Source organism: Leucoraja erinacea, chromosome 3, assembly GCF_028641065.1.
Source record: "Leucoraja erinacea ecotype New England chromosome 3, Leri_hhj_1, whole genome shotgun sequence".
NCBI classification, from domain to species: domain Eukaryota; kingdom Metazoa; phylum Chordata; class Chondrichthyes; order Rajiformes; family Rajidae; genus Leucoraja; species Leucoraja erinaceus.
This window is the reverse complement of record NC_073379.1, coordinates 49975514-50003244: the sequence shown is the minus strand read 5'-3', so window position 1 is coordinate 50003244 and position 27731 is coordinate 49975514. Positions and strand designations below refer to the sequence as shown.

Here is a 27731-nt window from a genome sequence, read left to right as displayed (position 1 = left end):
GCTCTAATTGCTGCATGCAGACTCAGAGCTACAGCTGGACACTGACCAAGGAAGAACAACAAGGGAAGGACTTGGAACTTTATTTTTGCCTTCCATCACAGTGAGGAATGTGTAGGATGTTTATGTTAAAGTGTGTTTTCTGAGTCTCTTGCTTTTTTAAATTGTATGACTGACCTGTCCAGTGAATTTCATTACACCAATTGGTGTATGTGACAATAAATGAACATGAACACTTCCCCACTGGTGGAGTCACCAGGGGCATGTAGGTTCCCCAATCTCTTGCATTCTGCATGGAAAGCATACCACTGCCCTAACTGTCATCCCAACTGCACTAATTTAAGAGGAAAGCTCAACCTCCACGCTGAAGCTGCTCGAGCCTAAATCTCAGCACCTACCTAAATTATATCACTTGCCTTAAATACTGCTATTCCACTAATGCTGGCCATTCATGAACCACTAGGGCTTTCCTTACCTGAGCTCTACAAACTTGGTGGGTGTGGAAAGGAGAGTTAAAATAACATGCAGGAGAGAGCTTGCTAAACATTTCAGCAAATACTCCTTAAAACGATCACAACCTGGACACAGTGGGGTGGCACATTAGCAGAGTTGCTGCCTTAGTGCCAGAGACCCAGGTTCAATCCTGACTCTGGGTGCTGTTTGTACATTCTCTCTGTGACCACGTGGGTTTTCTCTCGGTGCTCAGTTTCAAAGATTTGTAGGTTAATTGACTTCTATAACTTATCCCGAGTGTCCACAATAGAACTAGTGTATTGTTGATCATGGTTCAGTGCAGATGGACACAAAGTTGGAGTAACTCAGCGGGACAGGCCGCCCTTCTGGAGAAAAGGAGTGGGCGACATTTTGGGTCGAGATGCTTAAGACATGGGTCAGTGCAGACCTGTTAGGCTGAAAGGCTGCTTCTGCGTGGTATATCTAAACTAAATGTTGTTTGTCAATGTGAAGGCAGACATACTGCAAGCACCAAATGCAGTGGACCAGGCAGAAGGTGCAGGTTAACCTTTGTCTCACTTGAAGGACTATCAGGAGGGGGGGGGGTGAGGGGGGGGGGGGGGGGGGGGGGGGGGGGGGGGGGGGGGGGGGGGGGTGAAAGAACAAGTTGTTAAACCCCTCAGTTGCAGGGGAAATTGCCAGGATGGAGGGATGAGTGGATCAGGGAGCCTAAAGTCTCAGCAGAAAGAGGGGAGGGGAAGAAAGCTGTGACTGGCAATTATCTCCTGTTGGAGATAGCAGCACATATGTTGGAGGTAGAGAATTCAGAGCAGACAGTTTGAGTGAAGGAAGCATCTCTGCAGTTGGGAATGTAACAGAGCTGAGGGGAAGGTGTGTAGAATATTGGCCAACAACGCCAGTGTAGTTGTAAGTAGGTTTATTGGCCAAGTATTCACATACAAGGAATTTACCTTGGTGCTCCGCCCACAAGTAACAACATGACATACAGTGACAGTTACGAATGACTCGAACACTAAACATTAATAGTAGTAATAATAATAAAACATTAATGGTAAAGCACCATTGATCAAGCATGTGAACCAACAAAATACCAGATCAAAGGGAGGCTACAGATTTTTGGCTGTTGAGTAGAGCAACTATTTGTGGATAAAAACTGTTTTTATGTCTGGCTGTGGCAGCTTTGACAGTCCGGAGTCGCCTTCCAGGGGGACGTGATTCAAAGAGTTTGTGGCCAGGGTGAGAGGGGTCAGATATGATCTTACCCGCTCGCTTCCTGGCCCTTGCTGTGTACAGTTCATCAATGGAGGGAAGGTTGCAGCCAATCTTCTCTGCTGATCGGACGATTCGCTGCAGCCTCCAGGTGTCGTGCTTGGTGGCTGAGCCAAACCAGACCATGATGGAGAAGGTGAGGATAGACTCTACGATGACCGTGTAGAATTGGACCATCATTGCCTGTGGTAGATTGTGCTTCCTCAGCTGCCACAGGAAGTACATCCTCTGTTGGGCCTTTTTGACTGGAGTCGATGGTAGCCCCCCACTTAAGGTCCTTGGAGATGATGGTTCCCAGGAACTTAAAAGACTCCACAGATGTGACTGTGGTGTTGTTGATGGTGAGAGGGGAGGGGGAGCTCTCCTAAAGTCTACAATCAATTCCACTGTCTTAAGAGCATTGAACTCTAGGTTGTTGCTACGGCACCAGGATGCCAGCTGTGACACTTCCTGTCTGTAGGCAGATTCCTCACCACCCTGGATCAGTCCAATCAGGGTTGTGGCGTCCGCAAACTTGAGAAGCTTGACAGAGGTGTCTGTGGAGGTGCAGTTGTTGGTGTGGAGAGGAGAGAGTACGCAGCCTCGTGGTGCTCCTATGCTGAGTGTTTGTGGGTTTGAGATGTTGGATCAAGGATTGCCATGGCTACTCCTTTGATCTGCAAAAGTGGCGAAAAATTCCAGCATTTCCCACATATCTCTTCTGACCGCTCCCCCTTGCAGGCCAAACAGCAATAAACTTCCTTGGATTCTTGTCTTTCACCTCATCGGCCTTTGCGTCCAATCCATTCACAAGTTCTTTCAACATTTATTCTGGATTTGAGCAGGTTCAGTCTTTATTTGCCTAGTTTTAACGTCAGAATTGATTAATGCCGAAACTCTGCTACCAACATTAAGTTTCTAAAACTACTTTCCAGACTTGTGAATCTTCAGAAATCCAGTGCAGGGAATTTCAATGGATGTGCAATAATACTCAATGTATTCCAAACTTTTGGCATTGTGATGGGCTGAAAGACTGCAAGGATGGTAGTGATGAGACAACATGTGAGTTTTAACCCATGTGGATTATTCTAATCCGGAGGAGTTTAGTTTTATTGGTTGATGATTAAGCTTGAACTTTAAATAATTCTTTCCTCTTGCTCCCTCCCTCCCTGCCAAAAGGCCAGTCAAGACAATGCAAGAGTTCCGAGCTAAAATGTACAACATCGGAGTGTATCAACATGAATTTGGTTTGCAATGGAAAGCCTGACTGTTCAGATATTTCCGATGAGGGTGGCGATTGTGACTTGCATGAATGCATAAACTGTACTAATATATGTTACAACACACCGAAGGGGCCGGTAAGTTTCTGAAAACATGGAGACTGGAAAAACTTGCTAAATGTATTGTGTAGTTGGGGTATACTTCTGAGTATACTTCTACCTGAACTCTGTTTTCTTCCTGATGCTTGAGTAATTGGAAGCTGACACTGACCTTGTCTTCAATTGGTTCTGAGCACATTGTGAGATGGAAAGGGGTGGAAGGGGAATGTTTGGCAAAGTGTTTCTCTTTTCATTCATTCATATTAGGAGGCAGTAGAATATTGGTGTCTATGCACTTCACCCACTGCTAAAATATCTAAAACAAAATTATATAAATTATAAAGATATATTAAACTATTTTGTGATTTCCTCCAATCTCCAGCATTTAAAAGTATTTGCACTTCCTAGCTTCCAAATGGAAATTAGATTTGGATTCAATCTTTATTGTAATTGTGCAGTGTACAGTACAGAGACAACGAAATGCAGTTAGCATCTCACCCAGAAGAGTGAATATAGAATAATGGAACAGTGAAATGTATATTTGTACATAGTGGCAGTAGTGTAATTTTTCTGGGGGAAGGAGGTCCCGGGGTGGGTGGGGTGTCCGGGGGGGGGGGGGGGGGGGGGGGGACTGGCAATGGCACACCATCACAAGGTGCAGTGTTAAGTTGTGTAACAGCCGCAGGGAAGAAGCTGTTCCTGAACCTGCTGGTCCAGCAACGGAGGGACCTGTAGCGCCTCCCGGATGGGAGGAGGGTAAACAGTCTGTGGCTGGGGTGAGAGCAGTCCTTGATGATGCTGAGCGCCCTCCGCAGACATCGCTTGCTCTAGACAGACTCAATGGAGGGGAGCGAGAAACCGGTGATGCATTGGGCAGTTTTCACCACCCTCTGCAGTGCTTTCCGGTCGGAGACAGTGCAGTTGCCCAGCCGAAATTATTATCCTTTCCATGTGAAAAGGGATTCTAATCCAATTTCAGGTTTAGGCAACTGTAAAACTAGAGCAGGATTTCTTATTGGCTGAATTCCATGTGAAATTTGGCTAATGGAATGGTGAAGGATGTTTATTGGGACCCACTAGACAAACGTAGATATTTCACTCTGAAATTGTATTGAACTATACCTCCCAAATGGTGGCCTCCGACATTGGTGGAGGGTGGCAAGAAGGAAGGGAAGCAGATGTGCAGGGCAGCAGTTGTTAGTTTCTTCAAGTTTAATACAATTATTTTGTGGTGAAATACACTGGTTTCATTTAAAGTGTTTGAGGTTTGGGAGTAGTGAGGGGAGGGAGAAGCAAGAGAAACAATGTATTCCATTGTGTACAATTGCAGGTGAGTATTTGAGGATCAACCCAGTTGCCTTCCAATGGATTGTCATGTGTACCAAGATAGTGAAGATTTGTTTGCATGTTATAAAAATTGTACTGTGCAAGAGTTAAATCAGGCCATGCACAAGCACAGCAGTGCAAAAAAATCCAGAGTGCCAAATTCTGCCCAACATTAGTGAGAACTCTCTGGACTTGAGGTTCAAGAACTTGCCATCACCCATTTCCAGGAATGCATTAAATTGCAGACTTGTGGATGTCGCCCAGTCCATCATACAGTCCAACCTCCCCATTCCATTGACACTTGCACTACCTTGAAAGCAGCCAACATGGCCTCTTTTTGTTAATCCTGACGAAATTGGAGCAGCCACGGTATTGAAATTGAGTAAGAGCTTGTGTACTGCTATGCCATTTTGGTCAAGTTAAATGTGCCTTTGCAGAGCTGAGACAAGCTGCTGAAAAGAATGACATCTGGAGAGGACTTACAATGAGGTGTAAAATGCATAAAGCTAATTGGGTCAATGCAAACCAGATATACATAGTGTAAATGTTGCAAAGCTGTACTTTGTTAGTTGTCGATTGGTTGAAATGTTAAGCTTTGTCTGGGTTGTTTGAATCCCAGAGCACATGTTGCACTATTCATCTGTTGGCTTCCTTCTAGAAGCTTCTTTCGAATACAATGTATTGGTTACTATGTTATTGAGATAAGGAACTGTCAATCATGTACTGTTGTAATCGATATGTGTTATTGCACTGTACAGAGACCATCTCTGTGTAGTTAGGCCCCTCAAGGTTCAGGGACCTATACAAAGCAGCCCCCACAAGGTCCGATGTCGATCTTCTGGAAGAGCGCTTTGGACTGCGTGACTGGATGATGCACAAACAAATATTTCCGCTATCTTCGTACATGGGCGATAAACCCATGCTGATATCTTCGAAAGCAATTGGGTTGATCATTATACTCAATTGAGTGTACATGCAGTTTTTTCCCCACTCTCAAAGCACTTGTTCAACAAGCCAGCCATTATTCTTGAAGATTATGGAGAAAATTACCCGAATAATTTGAAACTTGCTACAGAAGGAGGTCTGATCCAAAATTAACTTTTTATTGCAGAGCTGTGGCTGTCCAAATGGTTTTAAACTTGTGCCTGATTCGCACAGCTGTGTTGGTATTGATGAATGTAAAGAACTAGCAACTAGACCTTGCAGTCAAATGTGTGTAAATAAGAATGGCACCTACAGCTGCAGCTGCTACCCTCATTATCTACTAAACAATGATGGAAAGAGCTGTAAAGTAACAGGTAAGACCATCCTCACAACAGTTATCTACTTTGTCATTGTTTGTGCAGTAGCAAAGCAGATCATAGGTTTTCTGTGAACTCTCGAAGAATGTTGTATTTCCAATTACATCACCATTGAATAGGTACCCAGCCTATCTGATATGTTGTCAATTACAGACAAGCTGGCACGGGAGCCAGTCTGAATTGTCGCCGCATTCCTTGTATATAAAGTATTCTCACCAAGGCCCTATGCAACTCCTTGACAATTTTGAGTGAAGTTTGAATTTTGGCAATGAACTACTGTAATTGTAGTAAGGTAACATAACTCTGTATTGCCTCCTACATCTGCATGGTAATGTACTTGTACATGAGGAGGGCACTAGTAAATGGGGTATTTGTGGAGGGCACTAATAAATGGGGAATTAGAGGAGGGCACTAATAAATGGGGAATTAGTGGAATTAGGGGAGGGCACTAATAAATGGGGAATTAGTGGAGGGCACTAATAAATGGGGAACTAGGGGAGGGCACTAATAAATGGGGAATTAAATGGGGGAGGGCACTAATAAATGGGGAACTAGGGGAGGGCACTAATAAATGGGGAACTAGGGGAGGGCACTAATAAATGGGGAATTAGTGGAGGGCACTAATAAATGGGGAATTAGGGGGCGCAGCATTAAATGGCGAATCAGGGGAGGACACCAGTAAATGGGGATTTAGGGGATGGCACCAGTAAATCAGAAATGAGGGGAGTGCGCCAGGAAACAGTGGCACAGCAATAGACTTGCTGCCTCGCGTTCAGAGACCCGGTTCGATTCCGACCACGGCCGCCGTCCGCACGGTTTGTACGTTCTCCCCGTGAGCGCGTGGATATTTTCCAGATATGCTGCCTGCCCGGCTGTTACTCCAGCTGTTTGTGACGCGTCTGCACCTATTTGTGTAGAATCTTGAACCTGTGGAATTCTCTGCCACAGAAGGTATTTGATGCCAGTTCATTGGCTATATTTAAGAGGGAGTTAGATGTGGCCCTTGTGGCTAAAGGGATCAGGGGGTATGGAGAGAAGGCAGGTACGGGATACTGAGTTGGATGATCAGCCATGATCAAATTGAATGGCGGTGCCGGCTCGAAGGGCCGAATGGTCTACTCCTGCACCTATTTTCTATGTTTCTATGTTTCTATGAGTACCAAACTAATGTAGACTTGTATGTGAAGTATCCACACTTCCCAATATCTCTACATTTTGTAGAACGCCTGGCACAACCACATGGATTCACTGTTCCATTTTCCTCCATCTGCTATTGTTATTCACATGTTTAGTTGTCCACCTCCCCTTGAAGACCTTGCATATGGTTGCACACCCACTTTAATTTAATCTACAAACATGGAAATATTGATTGTTCCCCTGAGATGACTATGTGAATAGTTGGGGATTAAGCAGAATCAGAATCAGAATCAATTTATTTGTCATTTGGACCCCTGGAGGTCCAAACGAAATGCCGTTTCTGCAGCCATACATAACACACAAATAGACCCCAGACACAACATAATTACATTTAACATAAACATCCATCACATAACTGTGATGGAGGCCAAATAAACGTATCTCTCCACTGCACTCTCCCCCCCCCGATGTCAGAGTCAAAGTCATAGCCCCCAGCTGGCGATGGCGATTGTCCCGCGGCCATTAAAGCCACGCCGGGTGATGCAAGGTCGCACACCGGGTCTTGGTGTTGGAGCCCCCGGTGTGCGCTCGCAGAGTCCGCGGCCATTCCAGCCGCGCGGGGCAGCGGGCTGCTAGGCCCCGCTCCAGGAGCTCTTCGAGCAACTCGGGCGGGAGAAGTCGCCCGCCGCAGAAGCCCCGAAAAGCTGTCTCCCCTCAGGGAGCCGTGGGCTCGGCGCCGTCGTCCACAGACCTGTAGAGAGCCTCCGACTCTCCGGCAGCAGCAGCAGCAACAGCATCAGCAGCAGCAGCGCTCCTCCACCGCACCGGACCCGGCCAGCTCCGCGACGGTGAGTTGAGTCGACACCCGAGTCCCCGGTCTCTTCCTGTTGGAGGCCGCTCCTCGTTACGGCCTCAACGACGACTGAGACCCGACGAGAAAAGGTCGGGTCTCAGTGCAGGGAGAGATTCAAAAAGTTTCCCCCCCCCCCCCCCCACCCCACCCCCCCCCCCCACACACACCCCCAACATAAAAAACAAAAATACACAGAAACACAGACAAAAAATAATAAAAACGCGGAGATGCTGCAGAGGCCGCTGCTGGGGATGCCGCCAACATCCTTCTCATACTGACCCTTCTCATACTTCACCCAATGGTTTAAGGACCAGTTTAGGTTAGCTTCTAACTCACAATACACTTCATAAAGTTGCAATAAGCAGCAGCAACGTTGTTGATCACATCTCAATCTTGGAGCGATTTCTCTTTATATTGAGGTCTTTTTAAAAAAAAAAATGTTTTTATAATTGTGATTTGTTACTCAGACTTTTTTTATATTGAATGATCAAATTTCTCCCATTCTTCTGTCGTGCCCTATTTCGTGCCAATGGTACAAGAGGGCTGACTATAGACTCACTCTAAAGTGAAAGGTTGGAGCTCTTCATACAATCCAGTGCCTGCAGTTTGCCTATTACAAAGCTGTAATAGTGTAATTTAACTTATTTTGGTAATTAAATGAATAATTGGAGCTAGTAGAATATTCTAATCACTTCCGTGCAAGATCAAAATTAATGGCTAGCTTAACAACTTTCTTTCACTTGTAGGTGCTGAGCCAGTTCTTCTTGCTTCTGATTACCACGATGTCCTTTTGTATAGATTACACGGTGGTAAAAAAGACATTATTTCAGCTATTGCAAAGAGCATCATGTTCCCTCTGGATTATGATTGGAAGGAACAAGTAATTTTTTGGTCTGATACTTATTCTGAAAGTATAAACTGGATAAAAATGGACCAGAATGATCAGGGGATGCTGATCAAAGGTTAGTTTGTAACAAGTGTTCTTGGTTATCTTGAGCTCTATAATTTAATGTCAAGCTGTGTTATAGTGTAATATTTGACTATCCAAATTTTTTTTGCAAAAATATTTGGAAATATTTGCATCAAATAGCATCAGTAAAAAAAAACACTTTGCTTCAGTGACCTTTCTTAACTGGTCCAAACCCTGGACCTTTGACATTATAATCAGCTTCAGCAACTTTTATACAGCAGATCTCTAAAGAATTCTACCCCCCAGAATGGTGGCAGACATCATTATTAAATATGAATATTTGAAAGAATTGTACACTATAGGGAGCCAGCACATAATAGATGAGATCTGAAGGCCTGCTGGATTTCTTGGTTGCTAACCATTCCCATAATACATTCCCATACTGACCTTTCTGGCCTGGGCCACCTCCATTGTTGAAGTGAGGCTACTTGCAAAATGGAGGAACAGCACCTCATTCTGTTTGACTAATTTGAAACGTAATGGTATGAACATTAGATACCCAAAATTGGAGAATTCACCCCCCCCCCCTTCATTTTTCCTTCCACCTATGCAGCTACAGAGACCCAGGTTCGATCCTGACTACGGGTGCTTATCTGTACGGAGTTTGTACGTTCTCCCCGTGACCTGCATGGGTTTTCTCCAAGACCTTTTTTAATCCTGCAATCTACTTTGTTTAACCCCCAACTCTACAGGAATCCAGTCTGAATGTTTAGCTGTGGACTGGGTGGGCAGAAATCTTTACTGGGCTGAAGGAGCTGCTGGTCGTATTCTGGCAGTGAGCTTGAACTCCACATGGCATGAAATCAAAGAACGTGTGGTTGTCATTGACACTGCTATTGATCAACCTTGCTCTTTAGTTTTGCAGCCACTGAGTGGGTAAGTGCTAAATTTGAAATGGCATTGTAAATTCTGTTCCCTGGGTTACTAAAAAACAAAGCATATTCAACTTGCACTTCCAGTTGCATCCAGAATACCCTAGGGAGAACAGTCACCACTACCCAGCAAATTCAATGGCTAGTACGGTTTCACAAACTGGCTATAAATATAGTGGTAATTGAGTTCAGAGAATTACATCTATGGACTGTAGACAGTTATGAAATTTTGATCAGTGGATCTGAAAAGATGGGGGAATCTTTAGGTAGCTAGTCCTTGATTGTGGATAAATGTACTAAAACAGCCTCCTGACTGGAGGACTGGCACAATGTCTTGCAGAGCTTGGTACTAGGTTACTTACTGGTGTCAAACATAGGTGTCTGATGTGGACACTGTTTAGCAACATAACAAATGGAATTCAATCCTTTGTTACTTTGTGCTGATCTTGTCTCATCTCGTTTGGGTGTGAGTGGTGCAGCTAGAGCTGCTGCCTCGCAGTGCCAGAGAGCCAGATTTCAGCTGCTGTGTGAAGTTTGCACATTCCTCCTGTGTCCACGTGGGTTTCCTCTGGGTCCTCGGGTTCCTCCCACATCTCAAAGAATTACAGCCTCTAAATTGCTGCCATTGAGTAGGGAGTGGATGCAAAAGATGGCAGAGGCACAGCAGTAGTGTTGCTGCCTTGCAGCACCAGAGGCCCAGGTTAGATCCTGATTATGGGTGCTATTTGTCCGTTATTCCTGTGACCACCTGGGTTTTCTCCAACATTTCAGATACCTGCAGGTTTGGCTTCTGTAAATTGCCCTTGGTATAAGATAGAGTTAGACCAAGGGTTCCCAACCTGGGGTAAATTTACCCCTAGGGCAAATCTCGCCTCCCCAGGGGGTAAATTTGTTGATTCTGGATATGTACATTTTTTCTCATTGACTGTTTGCTTCTGGTATTCTGATATCTGTTCATTAGTTCATAAATAAGTGAAATAACATTGTTATGTGCCATTAAAGTTGATGGGAGTAGGAACGAAAAAGGTTGGGAACCCCTGAATTAGACCATGGCAGGGTGGTTGAATTTGTAACATCCTGATGGGATCAGCGAGAACTGTTCTACACTGGAGTGGTGGGACCAGGTATTTGCTGCCCGCAAGGAATGGGTCGGGGTCTTCATTCCATTAAAATTGCTTGGATGGTCACTGAAGAACTAAAGATGGTCACTGAAGAACTTTGGTATATGCTGATCAACTTTTAAAGGAAGTGTTTTAATGAATAATCACCTTGTGTAACTATTTATTTCTATGTATAGATTAATGTACTGGTCTGAGATTGGGAGCCAACCACACATTGAGAGAGCAGGCATGGATGGGACAAACAGAAAAGTAATTATCAAGCAAGGACTTGGATGGCCAACCAGCTTGACACTTGACCTGATTGATTGGAAACTGTTTTGGGCAGATGGAAAACTTCATTGTATTGGTGTGTCTAATTTGGATGGAACTGAGATGAAGGTACTGTTACATTAAAAACATAAAACATTATAGGAACAAGCCCTTTGGCCCACAGTATGCAGAATACAATACCAAGTTAAACTGCTTCCACACTGATCTCACTGTCATCTTTGTGCATTGCAAACATTTAGTAGCTCACCTACTGTATATCCTCTACTAGAGTGGTCTTTCTCAATTTTATCCTGTTTTTAATGTACAGAGACTTGGGTTTTTGTATAATCTGACACCAATGGCCACGATTTCCTTCTAATTTCCTGCTTGTTTATATTTCTCCAGGTCATGTCTGTCTCCTTTCTCAACCTTGCATATGCCACCTCCTTGACCAAATTTACTACAACTTTGGTCATCCCAAGGTATCCTGACCTTGCCAACTTTGTCCCTCCAGAACATGTCAGTCCTGAACTCTGATCTGCTGGCCTTTAAGCAATTCCCACATGTCTGTGGACTTGCTCAATAACGCTGCTCCCAAATTAATCTCGCTAGCTCCTGCCTAACTGTGTAATCTGCCTTGCCCCAATTTGCTAACTTCCCAAAGATCCAGACTTTTAACTATCTTGAAGCTTGTAGTTGTGATTAGAGGAGGGCGGCAGTGGGCGGCGCGACTCTGGTCAGCACCGGTGGGCGGCGCGACTCTGGTCAGCAGCGGCCTCTGCAGTCTGTCCGCGTTTTATTATTTTCTGTCTGTGTTTAAATGTAGTTTTTGTTATTTTTTGTGGGGTGTGTGTGTGTGGGGGTGGGGGTGGGGTGGGAGGGGGGGGGGGGAAACTTTTTTAAATCTCTCCCTGCACTGGAGACCCGACCTTTTCTCGTCGGGTTTCCGTTGTCGTTGGGGCCGCAACGAGGAGCGGCCTCCAACAGGAAGAAGCCGGGGACTCTGGTGCTACGACTCGCCGTCGCGGGGCTGGCTGAGTCCAGAGCAGGTGGAGCGGTGGAGGAGCGCTGCTGCTGCTGCTGCTACCGGAGAGTCGGAGGCTCCAACGGCAGGTCTGTGGACGGCGGCACCGGCAGCCCGCGGGTCCCTGGAGGGAGACCGCTTTTCAGGGCTCTCGCAACGGCGACTTCCCCAGCCCGAGTTGCGGGGTTGAAGAGCTCCTGGAGCGGGGCCTAACATCACTGCCCCGCGCGGCTTGGAATGGCCGCGGGACTCTGCGAGCGCACGCCGGGGGCTCTAACAGCAAGACCCGGTGTGCGACCTCGCACAACCCGGCGTGGCTTTAATGGCCGTGGGAGAATCGCCATCGCCAGCCGGGGGCTTTGACTTTGACTCTGACATCGGGGGGGGAGAGTGCAGTGGAGAGATAAGTTTATTAGGCCTTCCATCACAGCGATGTGATGGATGTTTATGCAAATTATGTTGTGTCTTGGGTCTATGTGTTTGTAATGTATGGCTGCAGAAAAGGCATTTCGTTTGGACCTCAAGGGGTCCAAATGACAATTAAATGTATCTTGTATCTTGAGAGCTCATTGAGGAATGGGCATAGGGGCACAAAAGTACAGCCTCTGCTCTCTGACTCAGAAACGTGGTGTTTGGCGGGTAGAAAGGTGAGAACCTGATGGGTGAAGGGCTTGGGTGAAATCCACCCTCGGGGACGGGTGGAGAGGCTCTGGGGAACATGATATCTGGCCATGTACCACCTTCCTCTCATTCACCCAGGGGCCCAAACAATTCCTTCTTGGTGAGACAGGTTCACAAGTACCTCTAATCTTATCTACTATATTTAATGTTTCTGAGGCTTCCTTGGCATCAGCAAGACTAAGCATCGACTAGGCAACAGTTTCAACACATGCTGGTGCGTGGTCTGGCAAGGCCTGCTGGATCTCCTGGTTGCCAACCATTTCAACCCCTCGCCCTGTTCCCATCCTGACCCGTGTCCTGGGACACCTCCATTGCTTGAGTGAGGTCACACAAGCTGGTGGAACAGCACCTTGTATTCCACTTGGATAGCTTACAATCTACTAGTATGGACATTCAATTCTGCAATTTCTGGTAACCTACAAAGCCCCCCACCTCTACCCCACCCCTTTTCTACATACCCCACCTGGATTTACTGAAGACTGACACAAAGCTAGAGTAACTCGGTGGGTCAGGCATCATCTTTGGAGAAAAGGAATACTGTAGGTGACTTTTTGGGTCAAGACCCTTTAGAGTCTGAAGAAGGGTCTCTACCTGAAATTCCTTTTCTGCAGAGATGCTGCCTGACCCGCTGAATTACTCCAGCTTTTTCTGTATTTGCTCTAAACCAGCATCTGCTGTTCATCCCTACACCACCTGGATTCGCACCCATTTCTTCCCTTCCACATATTCTTTCTTCCCCCCCCCCCCCCCCCACCCACCCCCCCCACACACGCCACTCTGGCCACACCATTCACACCTCTTCTATCTTTGTCTCCCATTTGTCTTTTTCATCTGTTCTTTGCCCAACCATGCCATACATGGTCCAGTATGGCACTCGAGTTGGGCTATCACTTGCCCTTTGGCCTTTTGGATGCATCTAATGAAAATCCAAGTTAATATTGGGGAAGTTAGTCACCCACTATAACAGCACTGTTTCTTTTGCATCTTTCTGTAATCTATCTACATATCTGTTGTCTGTACTAGTTATTAGGCTAACTGTATAATCCCACTGGACTGATTACACCTTTTTGAGCTCTACTTGTATTACCTCAGTGAACACTGCAATGAAATAACCTCTTCAATCCATTTTCACTGTGATCATTCATCTCTCCCTAATGATTTTCAATGTCCATTTTTAATCAGATTTTCCAGTTGGCATATACACGGAGGCCGTTTGGTCTAGCCATATTTGAGGATGATGTGTACTGGTCTGATGTAGAGTTGAGAAGTATTCAAAAAGCTGATAAGAGACTTGGAAAGAACAGGACTGTACTATTGAAACATGGTCAACCATATAGCTTGAAGGTAATATTTTTTTATTAGTGAAGCTTGTCTCTGGTATTTAAAGTCCTTTTATGTCTGTCAATAACAATGTGATTGAGAAATTCACTTCACTGATGAATGCTCTTGAACTGCCTTGATGTCAGCTGCAAGCAGGTTAGAATCGTGCAGACAAAGATGACACTTTTTCTTTCATTAATGGCATTCACGAGCTGTATAGTTTTGACAGCAATTGTTTAATCAGTTGGGCCCATCCTATATTGCCGACTCTTACTCCAAATGCAGTCAAATCACATTAGACAATCATGGAGAGGAAGTGAAATTACTGAACACCCGAGTTTAATCCCTCTGCACCTGAATTTCGAGCATCTGTAGTACTTTTGACGGTGGTAATTTGAATATTTAAATAACACTTTTATCTGCAGGTGATGCATGAAGTGCTGCAACCAACTACTGTAAATCCTTGTGAACAAATGGGCTGTTCGCATTTCTGTTTGTTGGGCCCTGGGATGAAGGGCAGTTGTCACTGTGGGCCAGAAATGCTTCTGGCAGATGATGGCTTAACCTGTGTAAAATCAGATGAACCTTCCCTCTTGATGATTTCTCCCACAGTCCTTGCACAGGTGAGATGTTCTTGTAGGCTGAACAAGCAAAAGAATGAATCTGCATAATGTTCTTTGGTATCCACTTTGACCTACCAATTTTCAATCGTAGTGGTATTCCTTTTGTGGTAGTCACTTAAAGGATAGTTGTTTCAAAAATAGCGCTTAAATTCAGAATGACTTCAGAGGAAAGAACAAAGCTAGAGCTTCCTTGAAAGCTTGTCCTTTTTTAAAGACTCTTGCAAAAAGCTTCATAGCTTGTGAATTCCATGCAGGTAGACCAAATCGCTTTAGCATCAGACTTTCACAAATTTGTGAAAGCTTCTTTCTGTACAATTCGGTGCAAGTGCAATAGCGGCTCCATTTGGGAGGACATCTGCTGGCAAATGGCCTTAATTCAAACCAGATGTCAATGGGCCGTGAATTTGCTTGTCTAGACGATATGTTAAACTTGGGCACTGCTCGTGAACAGCAGTTGGGGAAGCTATTGGGTACTCGCTATCCATGGCAAACGGGTTTTGTACCAAAGAGATAACAGAATGTGGTCTGGCCATGGCTACAAAAATAAAATGGAATTAAGTGGCTTAAGTTCTTTTTGCAACTTTACCCTAGGATTAGGATGACTTGGAATGGAATGCCATTTATTATCATTCAAACAAACACAGTTCAAACAAAATTTTGTTCCTGCAGTCATAACAGCAAAACACACAATTAACACAATTCCACACAAACATCTATTAGTGAATCCAAACACCACCTCACTGATGGAAGGCAAAGGTCTTATTTCTTCCCTGTTCTGCTCTTTATTCATCTCCCGCAGTCAAACCGCTGCATCGAGCTGATCGAGGGTCTTGATGTTAGAGCTCCGAGCGGGCGGTGCCAAGTCCCGTGGCCATTTAAGCCACACGGGCCGATGCAAGGCCCTGCTCTGGGTTGATTTAAACCCCTAGAGTCGGGCGAGCGAATTTGTCGTTGCAGGAGCTCTGAAAAGCGGTCGCCCACCAGGGACCTGCGAGCTCCCAATGTTACCGCCCACAGGCCTGCGGCCGAAGACTCCAAAGCTCTGAAGTCTGGTCGCAGCCGCGCGCCACAACAGCGCTCCGCGCTCAAGTCAGCGAGCTCTGCGATGGTGAGCCCGCTGGCTCTGCGACTGGAGCCCCAGGTCGATTCCGGTTGGAGGCCGCCGGCTCCACGATGTTGGGCCCCAACGTCAACAGACTCGACAGGGAAAAGGTTGTATCCCCAGTTCAGGGAAGAGTTAAAGTCCCCCCCCCCCCCCCCACGTATACACAGCTAAAAATAAAGTAAAACTAAAACTAAAAACATACACCTAACAGGACAAAAAGAAAGTAAAGACAGACGCACTGCAGTTGAGCAGCTGCCACAAGGCGTCGCCACACCCTTAATAACTATGGGAACCAAGGCACAGAACAGTACAGCTCAAGAACAGGCTTATCAGCCCACATTGTGCTGAACACTATGCCAGGACCATTGTTTATGTACCTGCAACAAGGCATATCCCTTTATTTCCTACATATCTATGCTTAACCTTTAAATGGCACTAATGTACCTACTTCAACCAGCACCCTGGCAGTGCATTCCAGGCACTCGTTACCCTCTAATGATTGACGATTGACCCATAAATAGATGACCCCCCACACCAGTGCTTTGAAAAGTGGCTTGTAGATGGAAACTTGCTATCAAGACGTTCATCACTCCCAACAGTTGTGGATGGGGAAAGTAGAAATTCCTCTTGCCTACCACAAGGAAATGAAGCAGAAGAAATAATTAGCTGGCATAGAAGAGTCTAACATGGTAATGGATCACTGGAAAACTAAACAGTGTACAGACTTGTGAAAGGGAAGCTGCTTTTTAATAAATTTATAATATAATAATTGCCGGAATGAGAATAGCTAGTGGATATATTGTATTTGGACTGGAGGTAGGATTGCTGCTTTAAATTTCCAACAAAGATTAATCTATTGCACTAAGGTTGAGGTGGTATTATACTAGGGTTAATTATAAGGAGAAGTAATGGACAAAAGAACAAAGGACATTTATTGTCACGTACACTAATCGGTGCAGTGAATTTTGAGTTGCCATTGCAGCACACCAATAAAATAAACACAACATTATAGAATTTGACATTAAACATAAAACATCTCCTCCTCCTCCCCCCCCCCCCTCACCCACTGAGTTTCTCCAGCATTTTTGTCTACCTGTAAAAAAGAATTGTGATTGTTGTTGGACTCCAGAACTAAATGGGGTGCATTTCAATTACCAATGGAAGGTGGGCTCAATCTGCAAGAACCTGGCATTGCATTCGCTTGGTCCTGATCTTATTCTTGACTAAACGTCAAGAACATTCAATTTGTTGTTTTCAAACACTCCCTCTGCACAATGTCCATTTGGGAATGTTGAGCTGAAGGGCCCACTTCCGTGCTGTGTGATTATACTACCTAGTCAGAGCTGATCAGGATGCCTCTGGTCCCAATTCTCCGTCTGCCGGGGAAGAAACTGGTTTGATACAACTCGGTATGATTTTGCCATTTGCTCTCTTGCTAATAGTAATCATTTTTAGCTTGCCTTAACCAATATAGCATGGTACATTAAGTATTAAGATTTTTGTCTGTTAGGACTAACATAATTATCCAATTTGTGTCAGTAAAATTGATGCTACACCTCACTTGCTACTTTAAAAATGTTATGACTGTAATTTTGACATTAACTTCTGCACATATTGGAAACTTCTAGGTGTATCTGAAACATCAAGATAAATTGAAGGTTTTACCAGAACACTTAAACCACCAGCTGTTGAACATGCAAGTGACTTCTGCTGATTACATCTGGAAAGACAACATGGTTTACTTTGCAAATTCTGAAGGCTTTATTGGACAACTAGTAATGGGGTCTAACATTGCTTCATGGCAGAAGATTCTCCAGGTTGACAGTGAGATCACCTCTTTAACAGTGGACTGGTTGGGCCAAAATCTCTATTTTATCACAAGCAGACCTTGTGCAATAGAAGTGACATCTATAAATGATCTTCATCGACTTGTGTTAATAGCAAATCTCAGTCATTCAACTTCCCTTGCATTACATCCACCTTCAGGCATCATGTGTTTCTCTGAATGGGGGTCCAAAGACGAAGGAGATGGTCCAAGGATTGAATGTTCTCTTATGGATGGACAGAAACGTAGAGTTGTTTGGAAAAGGTGTCGCCTTCCCACTGATCTGATCATTACAGAATCTGGCGATCGGCTTTATTGGATTGATTTGGGTAAGTGGTGTAAAGGGAGCCTTTAAAAATGCAGGTACCTTGATTTGGGTTGGTGCAAGTCTATTTGGCTTCAGATTATTTGACTACTGTGGTGAACAATTGATGTCCCTAAACTGGAGAAAAGAATTGCACAAAATTAAGTTCATTCCCTGCAGATAATGCCTCGGGTGCAGGGATGATTTGTACTTGTATTTCCGGTGGCGCCGGTGTTGTACCTCCGGTGGCGCTGGTGCCAGCAGCCTCCACCTACAGTATCTTTTTGTTTTTTTGATTATTTGGTTATGTTAAAGTGTGTTTTTTTGTGTTTTTTGGTGTGTCTTTATGTTGGGGAAGAGGGCACGGTGCAGGGGATACCGTACTTCAGCCGCTTCCTGGTGAGGACGCGACTATTATTCGAGTCGCGTCCTCGCCCCCCCCCCCCTCCCCCCACAGCGGCCTACCTGCCTGGATTGGCGCGGCCTTTCCTGCCAGGATCGACCAGAGCTCCAGCAGCGGCGCTGATGGACAGCGCTGGAACATCGCGGGGCTGGCGATGCCTTACCGGGGGTCGCCATCTGGAGCCGGAGTGCTGGACCTGCTGCTGACATCCTGGAGCTGCGGTTTGCGCAGCTCCCAACGCGGGCGGCGCTGACTACAACGCGGGGTCCTGCGACTCTGCCCAGCTTGGCCAGCGGACTCAGGAGCTGCAGACTCCGGCTGCGGGAGGCGGCTGATCAGGAGGTCTGGGCTGCTGAGGAGGAGGCTGCTCACCGTCGGGGATCGGCATCGGCGTTCCACCAGACCGGCGTGAGGGCCTGAACATCGGGCCACCCGGGGCGGCGACTGCGGGTGCTCGGAAGGCCCCGACCACGGATGAACACGGAGGGGAGGCTGGCTGGACTATGGTGCCATCCTCACCTTGGTGCCATTTATGTTATGTTGTGTCGTGGACTTCTGTATTTGTGCTTTTTTTACATTTTAATTCAATTTCAATTTTATTTTTAATATGTTTTATTATTTATTTATTATTTATTTTTATTATTTCTTTGTGATTTTTTTATGATACTGCCTGTAAGGGAAATTCATTTCGTTGTCCCAAATTGGGACAATGACAATAAATTTGAATACAATACAATACAATACAATGATTTACATGGACGTTGCCAGGACACGACAGCCTGAGCTGTAAGGTGCTCCAACACGACAGGGAGATTATTTGCATTATCTGATGCGTTATCTGCAGGGATTGGACACAATTTTCAGGTTACATCCCTTTCTTGGCTTTTATGTATGTTACCAGGATTGGGGTTTGTGTTGAGCCTTGAGAAGCTGGGGTTTTGCTCCTCGAGTATAGGAGGTGAAGCTGAATAAAGCTGGTGTAACTCAGCGGATCATGCAGCATCTCTGGAGGAAAGGAATGGGTGACATCTTGAGTCGAGGTAAAAGGATGACCTTGCAGAGATATATAAAATCATGGGTAAGGTAAAGAATTGTTCAATTTCCCCAGAATTGAGTCTAAAACTAGAGGACATACGTTTCAGGTGAGGAAAGATTTAAAGGGGGCTAAATGCACAACCATAGGGTGGTGTATTACTTTGTATTGTATTCAAATTTATTGTCATTGTCTCAATTTGAGGCAACAAAATGAATTTCCCTTACAGGCAGTATCATAAAAAAATAAAAAATAATAAAAATAATAATAAATAAATAATAAAACATATTAAAAATAAAATTGAAATTGAATTTAAAAAAAAGCACAAACGCAGAAAGTCCACGACACAACATAACATAAATGGCACCAAGGTGAGGATGGCACCATAGTCCAGCCAGCCTCCCCTCCGTGTTCATCCGTGGTCGGGGCCTTCCGAGCACCCGCAGTCGCCGCCCCGGGTGGCCTGATGTTCAGGCCCTCACGCCGGGCTGGTGGAACGCCGACGCTGAACCCCGATGGTGAGCATCCTCCTCCTCAGCGGCCCGGACCTCCTGATCAGCCGCCTCCCGCTGCTGGAGTCTGCAGCTCCTGAGTCCACAGGCCGAGCCAGGCAGAGTCACAGGGCCCCGCGCTGTTCATAATCGCCGCCCGCGTTGGGAGCTCCGCAAACCGCAGCTCCATGATGTTGGTGCAGCAGGTCCAGCACTCCGGGCTCCAGACGGCGACCCCTGGTAAGGCATCGCCAGCCCCGCGATGTTCCAGCGCTGTCCCACCGCTGCTGGAGCTCCGGTCGATCCCGGCAGGAAAGGCCGCGCCAATCCAGGTAGGTAGGCCGCTGTGGGGGGAGGGGGGGGGGGAGGACGCGACTCGAATAATAGTCGCATCCTCACCAGGAAGCGGCTGAAGGACGGTATCCCCCGCACCGTGCCCTCTTCCCCCACATAAAAACACAAAAAAACACACTTTTTCAAACTAAATAAACAAAAAAACAAAAAGATACCGGGCTGTAGGTGGAGGCTGCTGACACCAGCGCCACCGGAAGTACAATACTATATGAGCTGCCAGAGGAAGTGGGTGCAGTTGCATTCAATTTTGACACTTTCATGGTAGGAATCGTTTAGAGGATCATGGGCCAGGAACACTAGCTCATTTGCCAACTTGGTTAGCATCAATGAGTTGACCAAAGGGCCAGTTGCATAGCTTTGACTCCATGCTACCCCCCACTGACTAAGTATTCCAAGCAGTTATTGATTTCTGCGTATTTACTGCTCAATGAGATTTTAATACTAGGAGAGACTGGATGTCGAAAAGCTTGTACAGCAATTCTGGATATTTGTTGTGTTTTGCCTATAATTCCACTGAATTAAAACTTCCAACTATATTTTGTCATAGTGACCATTTGCATTTTAAGATGAGAATTGTTGCCTAGCCTCAGAATTGTCTAGTCATATGATCCCTTTAGTTTGAAAACTGAAGTATTCTACAACCATCTTACCATGTTTACATGGGAAGGTGCCTTGGCTTGCAAATGCTTGCAGGTAAACAGTTTTCCATTCTTTTTTTGTGTGCAATGCATTTAATAACATTCAAAGTGAATACCAATTGCACTCATTTAATCCTGCCTTATCAATAATTGGACACTGTTGAAATTCACATGGGAGGAGTGGCAGGGGCAGCATTTTGCGCTTAAATGTTTACTCCTTATTACCACTGTCCTTGTGTCGGATAAATCTAGCTGCCTGCTGTATTTGTTTTTGGCAAGGCTACTGTGGGATTATCTGCTACTACAGTTTTGTAACTTGAACTCTATTGTTAGACTTCAATGTGAAGACTTAATCCTAACCAAATTAGCCAGTAACTTTGTTCTTGTGCCTGGTAGGTCGTAGGGTTATTAACAGTGTTCTCCTGGATGGTTCTGAATTTAAAGAAGTTAAAACAAACCTTGATGAGCGTTCTGTGTTTGCATATGGGGAGAGCACACTGTTCTGGACAACTGTGGATAATGGTAAGTTTGTGATACCTAACCATGATTTCTAGCTTGTAGCTTGAATTGTAATTCTAAGTTGTGTCTGGCAGGTGACACAAAACTATGGTACAGTGCAATGGAGCATGAACAGCAATGGTTTGAAATAGAGCGGAAGATTGTTGGCCTTAAAATATACCACAGACAACAAGGTACGTTTTCACCAACAGCCGCAGGTTAGATTTTTTAACTGGCATATATTTTCCGTTTTGTATTTAGTCCTACAATGTGGAAACGGGCCCTGTGGCCCAACATGCCCTATCTACACTTGTCCCACCTGCGTTTGGCCCATATCCCTGTAAACAAAGGGTTCCCAATCTGGGTAAAGTTACCCCAGGAGGTAATTCTTTTGATTCTGGACCTTAAAATAATGTTAAAAACAGTATTTTTAAATGTCCCCTTTGTCGGTTGCTTTATTATGGTGGAAGTGTAAACTTAAATTACTGAACAAATTAGGGTGGGGGTAAATTTACTTTTGAAAAGTTGCCAGGGGTAAATGGGACAAAACGTTGGGTCCTAGCCATGTACCTGTCCAACTGTTTCTTAAATAATGGGATACTCTGCCTCAACTACATCCTCTGGCAGCTTGTTCCATACACCCATCACCCTCTGTTAATAAAAAAAATTAAAAAAAGTAACCCCCTCGGATTCCTATTAAATCTTTTCCCCTTCACCTTGAACCTGTGTCCTCTGATCCTTGATTCCCCTACTATGTGCAGAGAACTGTGCATCTATCCGATCTATTCCTCTCATGATTTCACTATTTACTGTGTAGGTCCTGCCCTTGTACGACGTCCCCAAATGCAACACCTCACACTTCTCTGTATTAAATGGCATCAACCATTCCTCTGCCCACCTGGGCAATCGATCCAGATCCTACTGCAATCATTCACAACCATCTTCACTATCTGCAAAACCACTAACTTTTGTATCATCAGCAAACTTGCTAATCTTGCCCTGTATGTTTTCATCAAAATCATTGATGTAGATGACAAACAGTAACGGGCCCAGCACCGAACCCCATGGCACACCACTAGTTACAGGCCTCCATTCTGAGAAGCAACCTTCCACCATCACCCTCTACTTCCTTCATTGGAGCCAATTTGCTATCCATTCAGCTATATCGCCTTGGGTCCCATGAGATCTAACCTTTCAGAGCAGCCGACCATGTGGCACCTTGTTGAAAGCCATTACTGAAGTCCATGTACACATTTACAGCTCTGCCTTCGTCAACCTTTTTGCTCACGTCTTCAAAAAATCAATGATATTTGTGAGACACTACCTCCCATGTACAAAACCATGCTGACTGTCCATAATCAGCCCTTGCCCATCCAAATGCCTGTATTTCCTATCCCTCCGAATACTCTCCAGTAACTTGCCAACTACAGATGTTAAGCTCATCGGCCTATAGTTTCCAGCATTTTCCCTGCAGCCCTTCTGGCAAAGAGGCACTACAATAGTAACTACCTCCTCCCGTAGCTTGTTCCATACACCTACCATCCTTTGTTTTTAAAAAGTTATCCCTCTGGTTCCTATTAAACCATTTTCCGGTCGGGTCATGGGGAGTTCCCCCCCCCCACCCCTCGCGCCTAAGGTACCATGCAATCCCTTGCTACCTGCTCCATGGTCGGATGGTCGGCAACTAAACTCTCCCCCACCTGTTTTGCCAAGTGAGGAGGGGGCTGTGGACCCCCAGCAGGACTAAAAGCAAGACCTGTCAAAGGGTGGATGAGTTTTTAGCGAGCCAACGGCCATCCACACTTCAGTAGAAGTTGCGATCACTGTCGTACACAGCGTTGTAGGGAACGATGATAAAGCACACACCAAAATCCTCTACTTCCAGTGGCGGAAGTTCACAGGAACTGGAGGATGAATGTGTTGTGCGTCTGTCACCGATCCCATTTGAAACCAGTACCACTGTGTTGCTAATGTTTTCAACGATGATGATCCTATTACATCTCCCCCCCCCCCCCCCCCCCCCCCCTCACCTTAAACCTGTGTCCTCCGGCTTTCGATTTCCCCTACTCTGGGCAAGCGACTATACATTTACCTGATCTATTCCCCTCATGATTTTGTACACCTCTAAGATCACCTCTCATCCTCCCATGCTCCAAGGATTAAAGTCCTAGCCTACTGAATCTCTCCTTATAGCTCGGGCTGTCATGTCCTGGCAACAGCTGTGTAAATCATCTCTGCACCTTCAGCTTAATAACCTCTTTCCTAAACATGGTGCCCAGAGCTGAACACTATGCTCTAAATGTGGCCTAACCAATATCTTGTGCAACTGCAACATGACCTCCCAACTTGTAGACTCAATACTCTGAAGACCAATGTGCCAAATGCCTTTTTGACCATCCAATCTCCCTGTGATGACACTTTCATGGAACTATGCCTGCATTCCTTGATCCCTCTTCTGTACAATACTCCCTGGAGCCCTGCCGTTCACGATGTGGGTTCTGCCCTTGTTAGTCTTCCCAAATCTTTTATCTAAATTGGGAATGGGACACTCCAATAGTAATAGATGACTCTACTAATTATTCATGTTGAAAAAGTTAGGGCTGGCACAGAGGTAGTGTTGCTGTCTTGCAGCATCTGAGACCTGGGTTAAATCCCGACTACAGGTGCTGTCTGTATGGAGTTTGCATGTTTTGTGACCACGTGGGTTTTCCCCAGGGTGCTCCAGTTCCCTCTCTCACTAAAGAAATGTGTAGATTAATTGGTTTCTGTAAATTGTCCCTATTATGTAGCATAGTGCTAGTGTGCTATGGGTGATTGTTGGTCAGTTTGGACTCTGGGCAGAAAGGCCTGTTTCCAAGCTGTATGTCTAAAGTAAGACAGATACAAAATTAAAGTAAATTCCACCAACCATTCCTTGGCCCAACAACCCAAACAATCAAGATTCTGATGCAATTACTGACAACTATCTTCAATATCCCACACTTAGCATCATCGACAAACTTGCTCATGCCTTGTACAATCTCATTCAAATCATTGATAACCGATGGCAAACAGAAATGGGCTCACTACCAAACCCTGAGGCACATAATTGGTTACAGGTCTACAGTCTGAAAAACAACCCACCATCACCCTCCATTCAGCTATCTTCCCTGGGTCCCATGCATTCTAACCTACCAGAGCAGCCTACCATGCAGAACCTTGTCAAATCCATATATACATCTACAGCTCTGCCCTCATCAACCATTTTGGTCACATCTTCCAAAAAACGATCCGATTCATGAGAAACTACCTCTCACTTTCAAAACCATGATGACTATCCCTAAATGCCCTTGTCTATTTAATACATGTACATCTTATCCCTCAGAATGCTCTCTAGTAACCTTGGGAACAAATATCACCACCTGAAATTTTGAACTTTGTCATCAAATTTGTTGCTTTATTTCTAAAATTAGAAATCCAACGTGTGCATGAAGGTATTATATTTTTATTTTGAGCCAAGATCTAAATTTTTCATTGTCGTACATTTCTGACGTGTATGTGACTGTCCACATGCACTTTTGCGCCCTGCTACAAAGATGCTGTTAATTTCCAAATTTGATGCAGGAAGTAATTTCTGTTCGGAGGAGAATGGGGGCTGCAGCCATTTGTGCCTAGCACGCCCTGGAGGTAGAACATGTAGATGTGCCACAGGATATCACCTTGACAGTGATGCTTGTGAAGCTATGCAATGCCCACAGCAGACTTTGCCATGCCTTGACAGATCCAGTTGCATCTTGAATGAACAAGTGTGCGATGGTGAAAAGCACTGTCGTGATGGATCAGATGAAATCAAATGTAAGTTTTTCAAATTTGGTTGTTGGTCCATTTTGCAATATTGTACTCTAATTGGGCTAGAAAACCAATTTTCGTGAAGAGCAATGTAATTTGTCCTGTACCTTTGATATAAACCCGCTTCTGCTGCTGTAGCCACTTTTTAACAATTGCAAGTTATTCAGCCTCCTATATATTTTTAGGAAATGCAACCCCTATTGTGCTGTATAATGTCCTCCTATATGTAGAAGTAGAGGTCTATATGCAGGTTATAGATCTTGCTGCAAATAGAACACAAGCTAAGTTATTACTATCAAAACCTTCATGGAAGATAAATACAGGAACAGACGCTTCAGCCAACTGCCAAATATGATGCCAAGTTACACTGGTCTCTACCTGACGATGATCTAGATCCTATTCCCTGCATATCTGTGCCTATCAAAAACCTCAAATGCCCCAATACATCTGCATCCACCACTAGTACGATCCAGGCATTGGTCTCGACCAGAAACATCACCCATTCCTTCTACCTAGAGATGCTGCTTGTGCTGCAGCATCTGCTGCTTGTGCTGCAGTTCCTCCAACAGATTTGATAGCATGTGTTTAAACAAAATTGACCCACACCTCCTTTAAGCATTGCCCCTCTCACCTTAAAGCTTTGACCTCTAGCTGTTGACATTTTTACCCTGAAATGTTTCATTAAAATAAACCCATTTCAAAATAATACTTCAATTTTACTATTGAAATGTCTGGTGCTGCTTGACCTTCCCTTGCAAATGTTCTGCAGCTGCCTTGTGGCACTGTGTATTGGTTTCTGATGCCGGGGTCCACAATCTTGGAATTTAATTTGCAGTTACAATCCCATGTTTGTCCCCCTCACAAACAAGTCTATTATAATCACTCTGCCTTCATCCCTACCTAGTATTGTGCCTTTGAATCGTGCTCTTCAATGTCACCGATACTCGTGCATGTGAAGCCAAGTGCTTTGCCTTGGTGTAGGTGGTGTAGGACAGTTTGAAATGGGTATGTCTAGAAAAGCAAGTGGTTCCCAGTTTGGTCTAACAAAGCTGTTCTATAAAATGGAAGTCAAGCCTTTTTGTGCAGATAATTTGCTCGTGCACTGAATACTGTCATTTAAAGCTGAAATGCTCAGGCATTTAAACTAGATACAAATGGGTGACAATCCAGTTGAATCTTGTGGCTGCAAAGGATGATTCCTTTAGAATGTTACATGGGTGAAAGATGGAAATTTCAGACGGGCCAAATATGATTCCTTTCCTAAATTGAATGAGAATTCTTGGGTATTTGTTTAATCATTCTGGGTCTATGTTGATATTCAAATTATTTTTTGCAGGTGATGTGATGGGGAAGGAAACTGTGGACACAAGCAGCATCTTTCCCAATATTGCAACACTAAACACTTATTTCTCTCAAATAACCACTTCAAGAAGGCTTCCAGTCAGTCCCACAACCTTCAGAGGAAGCTGGTTTCCTCACACAGATGCTGATGCAGTCGCATCTAGTTATGGAGTCTCTCTGCATGATGCAATGACACCAAGTCCCGTTGCAAACAAGACTGATGGAGATTTCAATGCAACTGAAGCAGGAAGATCCAAGTCATGTACACCAGAAGGGTGCAACATGCATGGGGAATGCTATGTAGTTGATGACTTAATGATGTGTAAATGCCAAGAAGGCTACACTGGAAGCTTCTGTGAGGATCTGGTGGGCCCAGAAATAGGCATTGCTATTGTTCTGGGGATACTTGCTGTGGTACTGCTGTTTGCTATTACAGCATTCATCTTGAAAAGAAGAGCTGGGAAAAGGTTTGTATTTAAATGCTATGAAATATTGGCAACTGTTTTTCAATTAAGGGTATAGAATTTGGAGCAGGTGAACAATGGAATCGAATACTGCAGATCTGGATATAGGGCTGGTGAATAAGTTTGACACCCAAATTGGAGTTGGAGATGGCATGGAAGGCTGCCAGAAGAAACGGCAGGATATAGATTGTTTGGGCAAAAATGTTAAAGCAGAACCTTGAGTGGTAATCTCATGGAAACTTACCGAATAATGAAAGGCCTAGATAGTGGATGTGCAAAGCATGTTTCCAGTAATGGGAGAGTCTAGGACCAGAGGGCATGGCCTTAATAAAAGGATGTATCTTTAGAATGGAGATGAGGAGAATTTCTTCAGTGGCTGGATGGAAGTGGGTTGTAGGGACATGTTGTGCATGCCCTGTAGTTGCGGGGGAAAGTGTCATGGAGGTGACTGGTTGGGTGGAAAGAAATGAGCTAACCAATGAGTTGCAGAGGGAGTGCTCGCTATGGGAACAAAGATCAGACTGGTAGTGGGATCACCATAATGATGACGAAATATCAGAGAATGTGTTGCATTCAGTGGAGTGAAAGATGCAGACCCGAGAAACTCTACCTTTTCTACATCTGGGCAGGGAAAGTGTGTAGTGAGAATGGAACTGCAGGACGAGATGTGGGTGAGCGCTCTATCCACAATAAACTTGGCCTGATCCTCTGTGGTCCAGTGAGTATATAAATGGGCTTCTAATTGGTGAAGCTTAGTATTTGTTCCAGGCTAGGCCTTGAGCACATATTTGCACTTTCAAAGGTTTCCATTCAAGTTCTAACTAATGTCACTTCCTGTTTATAATAGCATAGCCAAAATAAAGAACAATAAGCAAATGTTGTTAGTGGATCAAAGCACTTATTGGCTAATAGAATCTCAGCGTGGTGGAGGG

The 27731-nt window shown here is 44.9% G+C and overlaps 1 protein-coding gene across 1 annotated transcript in view; it reads left to right on the top strand.

Annotated features, from left to right (window-relative positions):
- Positions 1-27731, top strand: part of LOC129694113 (low-density lipoprotein receptor-related protein 4-like) — a 35392-nt gene that overhangs the window by 5599 nt on the left and 2062 nt on the right. The window contains exons 6-22 of the mRNA XM_055630836.1: positions 2655-2781; positions 2899-3077; positions 5467-5735; positions 5954-5957; positions 8377-8617; positions 9318-9501; positions 10789-10996; positions 11273-11349; positions 12745-12891; positions 13745-13916; positions 14303-14557; positions 15315-15350; positions 17249-17774; positions 21065-21190; positions 21262-21360; positions 24770-25000; positions 26331-26802. Of these exons, the coding sequence (XP_055486811.1) occupies positions 2655-2781; positions 2899-3077; positions 5467-5735; positions 5954-5957; positions 8377-8617; positions 9318-9501; positions 10789-10996; positions 11273-11349; positions 12745-12891; positions 13745-13916; positions 14303-14557; positions 15315-15350; positions 17249-17774; positions 21065-21190; positions 21262-21360; positions 24770-25000; positions 26331-26802 (3353 nt within the window). The remainder of the gene's footprint in view (positions 1-2654; positions 2782-2898; positions 3078-5466; positions 5736-5953; positions 5958-8376; positions 8618-9317; positions 9502-10788; positions 10997-11272; positions 11350-12744; positions 12892-13744; positions 13917-14302; positions 14558-15314; positions 15351-17248; positions 17775-21064; positions 21191-21261; positions 21361-24769; positions 25001-26330; positions 26803-27731) is intronic.